The sequence below is a fragment of the Cucumis melo genome, chromosome 8, assembly GCF_025177605.1.
Source record: "Cucumis melo cultivar AY chromosome 8, USDA_Cmelo_AY_1.0, whole genome shotgun sequence".
NCBI lineage: Eukaryota > Viridiplantae > Streptophyta > Magnoliopsida > Cucurbitales > Cucurbitaceae > Cucumis > Cucumis melo.
The window spans coordinates 405,832-419,726 of record NC_066864.1 but is presented as its reverse complement, the minus strand read 5'-3'; the positions used below and the strand labels follow the sequence as shown (position 1 = coordinate 419,726).

The 13,895-nt window shown below is 36.9% G+C and overlaps 2 protein-coding genes across 3 annotated transcripts; both read left to right on the top strand.

The window, feature by feature from the left end:
• Positions 1 to 252: 252 nt before the first annotated feature.
• LOC103484284 (uncharacterized) lies at positions 253 to 4,341 on the top strand. Of its 2 annotated transcripts, none has more exons than XM_008441282.3 (2): positions 253 to 1,345; positions 3,826 to 4,341. In XM_008441282.3, exon 1 carries the CDS (start codon positions 486 to 488, stop codon positions 1,338 to 1,340), a length of 855 nt encoding a protein of 284 aa, XP_008439504.1. In that variant the 5' UTR covers positions 253 to 485; the 3' UTR covers positions 1,341 to 1,345; positions 3,826 to 4,341. The 2 variants fall into 2 exon arrangements, with proteins under 2 accessions (XP_008439504.1, XP_050944466.1); XM_051088509.1 differs by having other exon boundaries at positions 341 to 1,345; positions 3,813 to 4,341.
• Positions 4,342 to 6,969: 2,628 nt separating this feature from the next.
• Positions 6,970 to 13,531, top strand: LOC103484283 (subtilisin-like protease SBT2.3). Its single transcript, XM_008441281.3, has 10 exons — positions 6,970 to 7,893; positions 8,538 to 8,691; positions 8,914 to 9,311; positions 10,070 to 10,165; positions 10,334 to 10,406; positions 10,639 to 10,921; positions 11,492 to 11,823; positions 11,999 to 12,269; positions 12,350 to 12,631; positions 12,820 to 13,531. Exons 1-10 carry the CDS (start codon positions 7,682 to 7,684, stop codon positions 13,245 to 13,247), a joined length of 2,529 nt encoding a protein of 842 aa, XP_008439503.1. The 5' UTR covers positions 6,970 to 7,681; the 3' UTR covers positions 13,248 to 13,531.
• Positions 13,532 to 13,895: the final 364 nt, after the last annotated feature.

The window sequence follows — 13,895 nt, the reverse complement described above, 5'->3', positions numbered from 1 at the left end:
AAAACATAATCAACATTTTCTTAAATTTTATTTATCTAGTAAACATTAAAATTTATTTAAGATAACATATTGAAATTTAGGGATAGATATAAATTTGAAGGCAAAAGAAAAATAATAAATAAATAAAACCTTTCAACTTTACATTTCATTTTTTAGAAAAAGAACTGTGAAATGGAAAATAGTTTGAAAAATAAGAACTACCCAATATATATATATATATATTTAAATGATCTAAGAATTGTGTGAGAGTACACGGGGATGGACCTGGACCGGTGGGCCGAAATCGCGGTGTTGGTTCGGCCCGTCTTTTATTTATTTTTTTGGTGGGAGGAAATTTGAAAGAGCAAATTTAGGCACCAATTTGTAAAACCCTAGGTTTTTCCTCCCCCACTCTCCCGCTCGCTTCATTTCTTCTTGCTGGAGTTCTTACTGAAACAAGAAACCCTAGGTCGCATCTCAGTTCAGGTGCTCCACATTCTTGCACAATGTCGATGTCTAAGAGTTCGAAGATGCTCCAGTATATTAATTATCGGATGAGAGTCACCATCCAAGATGGCCGCCAATTGGTTGGCAAGTTCATGGCCTTCGATCGGCACATGAACCTCGTCCTCGGCGACTGCGAGGAGTTCCGTAAGCTTCCTCCGGCTAAGGGTAAAAAGACTAACGAGGAACGTGACGAGCGTCGTACCCTTGGTCTCGTTCTTCTCCGCGGCGAAGAGGTCATTTCCATGACAGTTGAGGGTCCACCGCCTGCTGAAGAGTCCCGTGCGAAGGCCGTCAATGCTGCGGCTATGGCTGGTCCAGGTATTGGTCGTGCCGCCGGTAGGGGTATCCCGACTGCTCCTTTGGTTCAGGCGCAGCCTGGTCTTGCTGGGCCAGTTCGTGGAGTGGGTGGACCTGCTCCGGGGATGATGCAGCCTCAAATCTCTCGCCCGCCAGTACCTCAGCTCTCCGCTCCGCCGATGACATATCCGGCTGCACCCGTTATCCGTCCACCTGGTCAGATGCCGATGTTTCCTGGGCAAGCTCCACCTCCGATCGGGAGAGGTATGCCTCCTCCGGTGCCTCCACCACAATTCTCTGCAGCGAGACCAGGGGGAGCCCCGCCACAACCTTTCCCGGGTCCTCCTCAATTTGCGCAGAGACCCATGGGACCTCCACCAACCGGGCAGGTGATGAGGGGACCGCCACCACCGCCCAGGCCTGGAATGCCAGCTCCCCCGCCTCGACCTGGGATGCCTCCTCCGCCCGGTGGCGCAGTCCCTGTTTACGGACCACCTCGTCCTGGCATGCCACCTCCGCCCAACCCACAAAACCAACAGCAAAATCAACAGCAATAGAGTGGGTACGCGTCTTCATCTTTGAAAGTTTTTAGCATTACCCCTCCGGCGATCAATTCTTTTTTTGGCTATCACTAATAAACTTGCGCATCACTGATTAGTATACCGATCTGCTTTGTCACGGGATTAAAAATTTATGAGCATTATATTTAGAATGGATCGCATTTTTGGGTATGTTTCCAACTTTCCTCGTATCCCAATTTAGCTTTAGTGTCCGGTTGGTTGAGTTAGGGACTGCCTTTGAAGGTTGTGACTCTATGGAATAAGGGTTTTATTCTAACCAATCTTCGGAGCTAGTTTCTCTGGCAAGGATAAGGTCATCTGGATTGATTTCTTTCGGCTACTTTATGGTTCTTTTGCTCGAGAAAATCTACAGGATCTTCTTACGGAAATATAGGTTTCCTTGTCATAATATATATTCTTTTCTTTCATGTTCGAAGCAACGGTTGAACTTTTTCTCTTGAAAGGAACAAATATCTTATCGTCCATCTTGGCTTGATTATTTCTCTGATATTGGCCTACTCTTGGGAGTCTATCTTGGTAGTTCCATTTGCCCTTGGGAGCCCAACAAGATCTAACATTGATCGATATTGTATTTATTTCAGTTTAAAACACTATTGGTTCCCATACTCTCATTCAAGTAAAAAATTTAATTTCAGAATTTGCAACAATTCAATTTTTAAAATTTAGCTAGCCTGCAATGGTTTAGTTCTAGTGTTTCTAAAATTTGTAATGGTTTTATCCTTCTCATGAGAAATCTTATCAAGGGACAAGTGGAAGGAATGATGAGTCTTTCTTAGTTATGTAACACATTTTGCAAACAAGCTTGGTCCCTAACAGTTTATCAATGTATACGTTAGGGTACTTGCTAACAAGAATCAAGACCTGAAATATATTGAGAATTAAAGGAGAAACTACAAAATAATCCAAGTATAAAAGAACTTGGAACCTCCCTCCTGAGTGTTCTCATCCGAGCCCTAGATCACTCCACAAAATAGTCTAACCTTCACTCACTCATCCTCTTACTATTTATACAACATCATGTAACTAATTTCCAATGGTCACCCCTTAATACTAAGGTACTGATATTCCTATCTAGGCACCTAATAGTATACAAGTGAAATTTTCTATTAGATCTTAACAAGATTTACATTGTAGGGAGTAAGTTGTTACCAATGTTGAGTTACATAGTAAATTGTTATAAGTTTAAGTATAGACTAAATAGTCACATGTTAAAATTTAGAGACCAGAAGTAATTATTTTATTTTTAATTATATAACTTACATAGCCACCTCATTGATCCTTCTTGCCGGGGCACCAATATCCTTTTGGCATTCAAGGCGGCATTGAGTAATAACACCTTGGGTTTTTATAAGATGGATATATGAGTAGTTTGCTCTACGTTGATGGTACCTTATGATGAATGTGTCCAACTGTTAAGTGTTAGCAAGTATGCTATATACAATGACTGCTGGAGGAGTATACTGATTTGTGTATGTGGTTTTGAAAACCAAACTCACTTTAGTCCCCTTGTTGTTTTATTTCACACCCAAACTTTAGTATACACTGGTGGATAAATTTGGAAGTAACAGAAGGGTTCTGATTCCAAATCTTGAAACAAATAGGGGGCAGGTGGTGGAGGAAATTTCCATCTAAAACACAGCTAAAGTTACTGTGTAAGTTAATGCAAAAATATAATATACTCTGCTCAAACATACGAAGTTAAATCTTACAAATTACAATATTTGAAATCTTAAAAGATATTGAAATATTTAGTTGACTATGACCGGAAGAAGATACCATCATAATACTTTAGGATTGATCAACCTATAAGAAAATCTCTATCCCTAAAAATTTTAAATCGAACATTTTTCAGGGTTTGACTAAATATGTTTGTAAGTAAATTGACTTTATGTTTGCTAAGTTGTGATAATAATATATGATTTCTAAATAGAAATTTGGGATGGTATTGTTAATTTGCTTTGTGTTGGAGGGGTATTTTTTTCCAAGAGGATGTTTATTTCCCAACTTTCTAGTTCGTCGATAATAAGGTCTAGAAAAGTAGAGTCGTTATAGTTGGTTTCAATTGAGTCACTGACTCAGAAAATTAGCTATCATTCAAACTTGTGGCCATCTTGTGCAATGTTGTATGGTTTTTTCATAGATGTCACAAATTACTTTGTATTTCTCTCTTGATACTTTGATGGCACTTTCAAGTGTATGTCAAGATTGGTTGTTTATCCACTCTCTATCTCTAATAACTCTGTTGGTAAAATATATGCCTCTTTACAAGATCTGAATGCTTGATTGGTGTAATGAGGTGGTAAAGGCTGTTATGATCTTTAGTTTTAAAACTTTATATATTATAAATTTCTGACCATTCTAGGATTCGAAATTTTGTCCAATATTAAACATTAATGTTATCTTGCAATCTTTAATTTTGCTGTCTCTCATTTTTCAGTAACTTGATAGTTATTTGTTGCAGACATATTGCATGTGACGATGATCCGTGGAGGTCTTCAGTTGATATTATCTTGTGTTGCTTCAACCTAAGGTTCACTTGCCAGGGGCTACAGCTTGGTTCATCTCCCTGGGCCCAATCTCTCTTGGAATTTGTGTTGATGCTGTTGTAGGATTCGACAATGTACTGTTATTAGCGAATTGTGGTCCTGGTTTTGCAATTTAACCGTTAGAGATATACTTCAAATGCAAGGTTTTAATGTGAATTTCCAATTCCTAATCGCCATGTCTCTAGGTAGATACACTTGCCCCTTTCACTTTTTAATCTGTGTTAGGCATTATATAGGATTACTCAAGGACCTCAAGTCTGAATAGTACGAACTGAAGTTTCTGTATTTTGGAACCTCTCCTGTGAAAGGAGATCTACAAATTTTTTGTGTGCATGAGTTGTGTGTGTGTTCTTTTCATGAAACAAATGTACTGAGGATTAGAGAAATATAAAAGGGTAGGAAGAAGCAAACTTCTTTCCAATTAGCATGAATGTCAAGTATGCCATGTTCTGAGTGGCTCTTTGACTCTTCTTAAGCATAAACGACCTTAAACAATAATAGAGGTCTGCCCAATTGCCATGTATAAGAACCACACAATGTCTAACTTTTTGAGGCAGGTACCAACTAAGATCTAAGCTTTTAAAAGGCCAAGCTTTCAGGGATCTGGTAGTCCGCTGTTTTGTCACTGTCTATGAACAAGGCAGGATTCTTCTAGTGGACCATCTCTCTTTTGTATGTATTACATTTTATGCTTCTCTTGGTCATGGTCTGTTTAATGGAAATCCAAACCAAGTGTTGTAACTTTTAATGCAAACTATTTAATGAGAACAGTAACTATTCTGCAAAGTCTGGTTACCGTCCTCAAGAAGGGGAAATCAAAAGTGTTAGAAACATGATTTTTATCACCTTCATTTATCAGATCGCGTGATTGTTTATGTCTTTCTTTGTTGAGACATTATAATTTGTATGCTACTCGTAGATTTTTGGTTCAAACTTTTTCATAATTAAAGGAAAAAATGATTGATAGAAAGCATCATTTTGATAGTTGGCAGTGTATGTATTTAGAGATGTGATAAAGTGCATACTTGTATTTGTAAAATGATTGGAGTATAATGAATTCCCAGAATTATATTTGGATCAAAAGCCTTCTTTATAAGCTTATAAAATAGATGGAAATTTTCACTCTTTTGGTAAGAGTACCATTTTCAAGGGGGGTCTCTTGCAAAGTATAAAATTGTAAGTATTGCAACATTTATCAAAGTTTGAAGCCCGCTTTGTTAAAAACGAAAGTTTAAAGTAAGACTTTGAGTAAAAGAAACAATTTTTTTCGGTCAATTAACCTTCTTTTTTCTTCCGTTATTTCAAGCCCCAATCTATAATGCCTTACAATGTCATATGTAATTATGCCAAGAATGAAGATAAGGGAAGAGTGTTCGTCCTTTAGCTCTTTTCTTTTGGTGCGCAACACAAGTTGTTTGGTACACATGGGGGGAAGGTTATAAATGAAAATCCTAGAGGAAGTGATGTAAATGATTATGGAATCAGGTTCCTTTAGGTCAAAACTATAGATGAAAAAATATCCCTCAATTGGCTATGTATTTTTTATGTTAGCTTTAGAGATGGTCAGCTACTCATATGATGGGGCTTAGGTTGGGCCTACCACTTTGACAAATAAAAATGTTATTTGATGCCCTATGTATCAATAGCAAATTGGATTTTAGAATCCCATGCCTAAAGTTGAGATTGTAAATCTACCTTTGCTTTTTCTCCCTTATCATGCCCTAACCTTGATCTTAGGTCAATTCTTCATATGACACAAAATATTACCAACATGTTACTTATTGTTAAGGCTACTACGTATATCTTGCAAGATTGTCCATCTTGTTCCACAACATAGCAAGATATAATAAATGATCTTAACCTAATAAAGATTCACCTTCTTATTGAAACAACATGATAAGAATGAGTACATTAAAAAAATTTAGAGTAGGTGCTTGTTTCTAGAAAACCCAAGTATGGTAGTAAATTAGATCATATAATGTAACAAGTTTTCAGTTGAATCAAACAACACACAAAAATTTGGTTGGTAGTTCATAGCTCATTTTTGGTACAGTCATCATTGTACAACACATTTTTAAATATAATAGAGTTTTTTTCTTGTTAATCAAAGGTTGAATGTGTATGATATGCAATGAATTCAACTAAAATAAATGGACTGTACTAGTAAATTAATATTAATGAAGAGCGTATACACTAGGGTACTAATTAATGTTTTCCCATCCCTATAGTCTACAAGTTTCTAGACCACTAAACAAAATATGTTACTAGTCAATACATGTTCAAATTGGGTCACTTTAATTACTCAAGCATGGGAGCATGGTTGTGCATTTAAGATGAATAGCATGTTTGAACAAAACAAGGTATTCTTTGGCTATATTTTCATCTTCATGATCAAACTCCTATTCAACTCCTAAAGTAATTTTTTGTTACCACAAAGACAATAATTAAAGAAAAGATAAATCTCAAATTCTAGTCAGAAAATGAGGAAAAGTAAATAGTGGAATTTTAACAAAAGCAATGTATGATAAAAATAAAAATTGTTTGTCTATGGCCCCAACCATCATTCTAATTGCCAATTAAATCATCAAAAAGAATTTTGATATGAAACAAAATTAAGTAAAAAAGGCAACTTGAGGTGCAAATGAAATAGAATATATTAAAAAGACAATGTCCACTAATTTCTTACTTTTGGCACGTGCGAGCCTCCAAAAACACCACCGTCCCACATTACGCCCACAAAACTATACCTCTCTCTCACGGGTGCGCTTAAAAAAATCGAACGTTGGAAGCAAATGGACAAATAAAAAGAAAGTGATGAAAAAAAAAGGGGTGAATTTATGAGTGAACCTATCGATTTCGTACACGTACCCCAACTTTCCTTCGCACATTCTCTCAACGTCTTTGTTCCCCTTTCTACTTCCATTGAATTTCTTAGTACATGATTTGTATAAATATTCGATCTTTTTTTTATGAGACATTAAATAAAAATTCAATCTTTATTAGGAAATCCTAATTTTAAATTAACGTTTGAATGTGGGTCATTGCTATAATACGGGATTTCACTATCAGGAGCAATTTTGTTTGATGTTTTTGGAAATGTAGTTGTCAGATCCTATGTTAAAACTTCTCTTGTTCCTTGAAATCAAAATTTCTTGACTTACAGCCCAATAACAAAAGGCCCCCTTTAGTCAGATCATAGAATAAGAACAAAGAAAACGTTTTTGTTTCTTTACTTGGATTAATACTCTCTACCTTTCTGCCTCTGCTCTGTGTTTCTCTGTATTTTTTTCCTTTCATTTTTGGCTTTGAGTTATTAAAACGTTCAAATTCACATTACCCAAGAAAGTTTTAGCAGATTGGCTACTATTTCCATCAACACAGCTGCCATTAATACAAACTCTTCTTCTCTCACCTCCTTTACCTTTCTCTTTCTCTCTCTCTCTCTATCTCTCAAAATACCTACAGTAGATGAACAAAAAGTGAACGAAAGTGGGTTCTTTATCACCGAAAAGAAGAAGGGTCTGCTTTCTTGGCCATTATTATCACCTCCCCATTTGAGAGGGGAAGTTTTTATGGCTGTTTTTTCACTGTCTCCTTGTCACTATTAGCCTCTAAACTTGGAGTTTCTAGTTTCGTGTTGGTGAATCTCTTGTTCCAATTTTGAGTACTCAAAAGAGACTACAACCAAGCTTATGCTTCAAGATATGAGGGGAAGGAGCTTCTGATTACAACACTAGAAGAGTGTTCTTTTGGGTTTAATTACTGTTCCTAATGGATATTATTTACTGTGCACGTCTACTATGTGTTGTTGTCTGTTTTGGGATGTTTGTATGCGCGTCTTGTCTGGATGAATTCGGTGATTCAACAGCTGTTTACATTGTAACTCTCAAGGAACCTCCTTCTGCTACTCATTATTATGGTCAGCTTAGACAAAATACCACTTCTTTTAGTACTTCTGGTGGATTAAGCATCCATAAAGCAAGGTACTTCTCCATCACTCCTTTCCCTTCTCTCATATACTTGCATTAAGCAGCTCTAAGCTCCTCGTTTTAGTGCTTTATTTGAAATATGATGAAAACTTGTTGTATAAGACATTTGCAATTACTGTATTTTTCTTAAACCCCAACGTGGGCATATTTGTTCAAGCATGAGTTGTTGACATGCTCTCTAGTTGATATTGATTACTTTTTCTGGGGTTTGGAAGTTCGTCTTTCTTTCTCTGTCAAAGTTCTATTTTTTTTTTTCATCATTTGGTACTTGTATTGTGTTGGAAGAATACATAATTTGTGCGTGTACAGCTTTGTTGTATTTACTAATCTCCTATCTCTGTTTCTCAGTGAAGTTCCATGAAAACTATCCCACTACCTTGTAGAAACTATTGCTTTGCTAATTTCTTTTTAATGTATTGTCGGTGTTTTGTTCAATGTATTGTCGACGGGCAAATAATAATTACGGACTGAAATTATTGCTTGAAATTGTGATTGGCCCTAATGCTATGCCTTTTTGCTTCTGCTCTTCCTCCTGTTTAGTCTGTTTGATTATTTCACAGGTAGTATAATTGCCTTTTCTTTTTTAATTGTAATTTAAAGTCTACTGCTTGATGTTTATTTTATTTTATTTTATCTAGAAACAAATCAAGAAAGCATCAAAGATATAGATCTTACATAGCTCGAGTTCATGATTCATTGTTGAAGAAGGTCTTGAGGGGAGAGAAATATCTGAAGCTGTACAGTTACCATTTCTTGATCAATGGATTTGCTGTGCTTGTTACCGAAGAACAGGTACCTGTTTTGTAATTTTTTCTCTCTGTTTAGCATCATCAACATTGATGATTCCCCCACTTTGAAATGTGATGCTTTTTAATTGTTAGTGTTTACCTTATAAAATTTGTTCACAAGCAATTTCGTGCTGTCTAATAACACTTTGGCGTCTAAGAATCGAAATATTGTAGTCTAATAGGTTCATAACGTAGGTTTTGATTTTCTGGTACTTCTAATTTGTAGGCAAATAAACTTTCAAAGAGGATAGAGGTGGCAAATGTTGTCATGGATTTCTCTGTTAGAACTGCTACGACCCATACTCCACAGTTCTTGGGCCTCCCGCAGGGAGCTTGGTCTCAAGATGGTGGCTTTGAATCTGCTGGAGCTGGGATTGTGATAGGGTTCATTGACACTGGCATTGATCCTTCGCACCCCAGTTTTGCTGATGATTTGACTGATAATCCGTTTCCCGTTCCGGCTCACTTCTCTGGAATTTGTGAGGTAACTCCAGATTTTCCTTCTGGGTCTTGCAACCGGAAGCTTGTGGGAGCGCGCCATTTTGCAGCATCAGCTATAACAAGGGGAATATTTAATGCAACTCAGGATTATGCATCACCATTTGATGGTGATGGACATGGCACGTAAGTGTTTCTTTTATTTTCTGGAAGTTTGTGGATCAAATTATTATTTCTGTTGGTTCTTTTCCTTGTCAGCCATGACATCATAAACCCAACTCATTTTTGGTTGGAACTAAGAAGCTATGAAAATATTCATATGTATTATTTTAAATAAATTATATAGATATGTATTATTACTTTCCATAAAGCTAATATTGCCTTTAGAGAAAGGCTTTACAGAAGGTGATGAGAACATGATTTCTGGTTTGTTTGTTTGTTACATTTTCCTTGTGGAATCTAAATGAAGAGTGATAAAGTTTTAGGGAAGCTTAGATGATGGAAATGAAATTTGACTTTTATGCTCTTGAGGAGTACAAAAATGTTAACTTTGTTTTCAAGTTAGGGTTGGATGCATGTCTAGTTCCTTTTTCTTTGGAAAAAAAATAGAAGAAAAGATTGCATTCCTAGTTATATCTTATGAATTTTTGCTTTCTGGAGGCCTCCCTTTTGTGGGTTTTTTCCTTTTGTATTCCCTTTATTCTGTCATTTTTTCTCAATGAAAGTTTGGTTATTCTTTTCTTTCAAAAAATACTATAATTTGTATTTCCCCTCTCTCCCATCCTTCAGTTCTCTTCTTCTTTTCCCCTTTCTTTTTTCCACTTTAGGTTCATCCTGGTGGATATTCACTTATTCCATTTCTTTGGATACATCTTTTTCCCTTTCAGCTGCCTCCATACTATGTATTAATTTTAATGAAAATGGTGTGACCATATTATCTGCAGGCACACAGCTTCAATTGCTGCTGGAAACCATGGCATTCCAGTCATAGTTGCTGGACATCACTTTGGAAATGCCAGTGGGATGGCTCCTCGTTCACAGTAATTAATCTGGACTTAGGCTACAGTCGCTCAATGCTCCTAGCTATTATCTTTTTTTTTTTTTCCTTTGATATGCTTGTTTCTTATTTTTTACTTAAAATACATGTTATAGAGCTCGAGTTTCATTTGCTTCCTTGTTTGAATGCTTGCTTATGGTTCTTTATTCAGTATTGCTGTTTACAAGGCACTGTACAAAAGCTTTGGAGGTTTTGCTGCTGATGTTGTTGCTGCAGTTGATCAGGTGTGTATGATATGCTTGATTGTTTTCCATTACAAAAGTTGTTTAGTTTGTTTCTGGCTCTGCAATGGGAGTTGGAGTTGAGAAGTTCTTGACGACTTGGTATCAAACTTCTGTATTTAGAATAAGTGTAAGCAGTTCAACTCTTGAGGATGCAGGATTACCTACTAAATAAACAATGAGAATACAACTTTATTCTTTTGTGTTCTATTGTAATCTATGATGTCTTTTGTAGGCTGCTCAGGATGGGGTGGATATAATAAGTTTATCAATCACACCAAATCGGCGTCCTCCTGGTATTGCAACGTTTTTTAATCCCATTGATATGGCGCTGCTCTCTGCTGTAAAGACTGGTATATTTGTTGTGCAAGCGGCTGGCAACACTGGACCAGCACCAAAGAGCATGTCTTCCTTCAGTCCATGGATCTTTACTGTTGGCGCTGCTTCTCACGATAGAAGCTATGCTAACTCTATAAGCCTTGGCAATAATGTCACCATCCCGGGAGTCGGACTTGCACGTGAGTTTCTGCCTGTCTTCTCTGTTTGTACTACTCTTCCGCAGGGGATTTCATTCTTATAAGAAAGCAGAGGGAACTGAATTTGGATACTGTCTGGAATTAACCACATTAGGAACTTGTCTAGGAAATGCAAAGCATAGTGAGAATTACAGCTGAAGTTGAAGATGCTCCGTTTAGTTTAAACTTAAATTTAGTTAATCCACAGAAATTTGAAACGAATAGATTGTGCATCCCCCTCCTTCTAGTAATATGCAAATTTGGATTCAAGGAAGGTACCACTTTCAAATTAAAGGATATAATTATAGTTTTGTATTCCCTCGTCTATTTTAATTTTTATCTGATCATTATCCTTTCTTTTATTTCCACTGTTCTCTATTAGTCCATCCAACGTCTTCTCCTTCATTTCTTTCAAGTATGTAATTTTGTAGGGTGTTTGTTTGTCATTATGGTTCTTGTTTTTCTTGCTTGCATTTTAACGATGTTCATGGAAACAACTTGAATATATGCAATGGATGCTCCTATTTTCTTGGTAGATAGAAATTAAAATCTAATTTATATTCTCCTTTTCAGCTGGAACTTATAATGACACAAAGTACAAACTAATTGCTGCAATACATGCATTGAACAATGACACAAGTGTGTCGGAGGACATGTACGTGGGCGAATGCCAAGACTCGAGTAACTTTGATCAGAATCTGATCGAAGGGAACCTTCTAATCTGCAGCTATTCAATCAGATTTGTTCTAGGGCTTTCCACGGTTAAACAGGCTTTACAGACAGCAAAAAACTTGAGTGCTGCTGGTGTCATTTTCTATATGGATTCTTTTGTGATAGGTTTTAGGCTCAACCCAATTCCTATGAAAATGCCTGGCATCATTATTTCATCACCAGAAGATTCCAAGGTTGCGCTCTACCTTGTTTGTTAGCCTTTAGAATTAACATGCTCTTTAACTTTTCCACTCTTAGGTTTTAGAATTTTATGGATCAATGTAATAAGTTGGGGCATTAAAATGGATTAATTAGCTCCCCCCGCACTCTTGCATTCTATGGCTCTGAAATTCATGGTTTCTTTGGCAGATGCTTCTTCAATACTACAATTCTTCCTTGGAAGTAGATGGATTAACAAAGAAAATTTCTAAATTTGGAGCCGTTGCTAGCATATGTGGAGGATTGAAGGCAAATTATAGCTCTTCTGCCCCACAAATTATGTACTACTCTGCTAGAGGACCAGATCCTGAAGACAGTTCTCTTGATGATTCTGATATTATGAAGCCCAACTTGGTAGCTCCTGGAAATTTCATATGGGCTGCTTGGAGTTCTGTTGCCACCGACTCTATCGAATTTCTTGGTAATCATCTGCAACGGTTTTGATTTTTACATACAACATTGAAACTCATACATCGATGTTAACTTTTACAAACTTTCCAGGTGAAAACTTTGCCATGATGTCTGGAACAAGCATGGCTGCTCCTCATATTGCTGGCCTAGCCTCACTCATAAAACAGAAGTATCCTAGTCTTAGTCCTTCAGCCGTTGCATCTGCTCTATCGACGACAGCTTCTCTTTATGACAAGACTGGTGGACCAATCATGGCTCAGCGTGCTTATGCTAACCCCGAACAAAACCAGTCTCCAGCTACACCCTTTGATATGGGAAGTGGTTTTGTGAATGCAACAGCAGCTCTCAACCCAGGGTTGATATTTGATTCCAGTAAGTACATTTAATATTATCTCTTACTTTTTATGAGTAGTAGAGATGAATTTGGAAATATTGGAAACTAAGAATTCTTCAGGATGGATTTGAAGTTTCATAGTGGAATTCTCTATTTGCCTAGTTTTGCTTGATGATCATTTTGGTAGTTACTGCATGGGTATGACATTCGAGTTTGCTTCTTGTAGGTTATAGTGATTATATGTCGTTTCTTTGCGGTATCAATGGATCATCTCCTGTGGTATTCAACTACACAGCCCAGAATTGTGGGCTTTACAACTCTAGCATCACTGGAGCTGATTTGAACTTGCCCTCTGTGACTATAGCAAAACTTAACCAGTCGAGAGTAGTTCGACGAACCGTGACCAACATTGCTGGACCTGAGTTTTACAGTGTTGGTTGGAGTGCTCCTTATGGGATTTCTTTGAAAGTTTCTCCAGTTCGATTTACAATCAGCAGTGGCGAGAAACAAGAGCTAACCATATTCTTCAACGCCACGATGAACAGCTCAGTTGCTAGCTTTGGTAGAATTGGACTTTTCGGGAGTGCAGGCCATATAATAAACATCCCTCTTTCAGTAATTTTGAAGATCTCATATAACTATACTACTAATTGAGAGCTTTGGAGGGTGAGTCAATTCTTCACCCTTCATGAAAAGAAAAAGAAAAAGAAGACCATGTATTCTCTATGTTTGTTACCTTCTGCTGTCCAGGGCTCTGCCTTCTTCCTTTTTTTGAATAATTTGGAGGTGTGTTAACCAATTTTTTCATTCATTTTTTTGGGTGTAAATCTTTTCGATTGTAAAAAAGGGAAAAAGAAAAGAAAAGAAAAGAAAATGCAGCTTATTTCTGTAATGTAGATTAAAGTTCAAAAGTGAGGTAATAACTAAGTTCTTCTCTCTCTATGTGTATTTTTACTTACTGCAACTTGGCCAGGGCCTGACTTGTCACTAAATGATAGAAAGTAGAATATGGTTTGAAAGAAGAAGAGAATGCTTGTCATTATGAATTACAAGCATTATGAATTACAGGAGTATCATTACTAAAAAGAGGCTTTCCCCTTTGTGGGGCTCTACTCTAATATCGTTCAGCAAGTGGAAAAAAGTACCGTGGCCTAAAGAAGAGAAGAAAGTATTACTTACACACCACTTTCTTTATCAGAATGATTGTGAATCCCTTTTTCTAGACCTATCTACTCTTTTAATAATACCAAAATTTCACATGTCATGGGTTGACTCGGTTCAACATCACACCATTACTTACGC

What these genes read in the sequence shown, in the direction of transcription:
- LOC103484284 (XM_008441282.3), top strand. Translation starts at nt 486, where the DNA reads ATGTCGATGTCTAAGAGTTCGAAGATGCTCCAGTATATTAATTATCGG.
- LOC103484283 (XM_008441281.3), top strand. Translation starts at nt 7,682, where the DNA reads ATGGATATTATTTACTGTGCACGTCTACTATGTGTTGTTGTCTGTTTT. An exon ending in TGCTTGTTACCGAAGAACAG is followed by an intron (nt 8,692 to 8,913) that starts GTACCTGTTTTG and finishes TCTAATTTGTAG; the next exon opens with GCAAATAAACTTTCAAAGAG. An exon ending in GATGGTGATGGACATGGCAC is followed by an intron (nt 9,312 to 10,069) that starts GTAAGTGTTTCT and finishes TATTATCTGCAG; the next exon opens with GCACACAGCTTCAATTGCTG.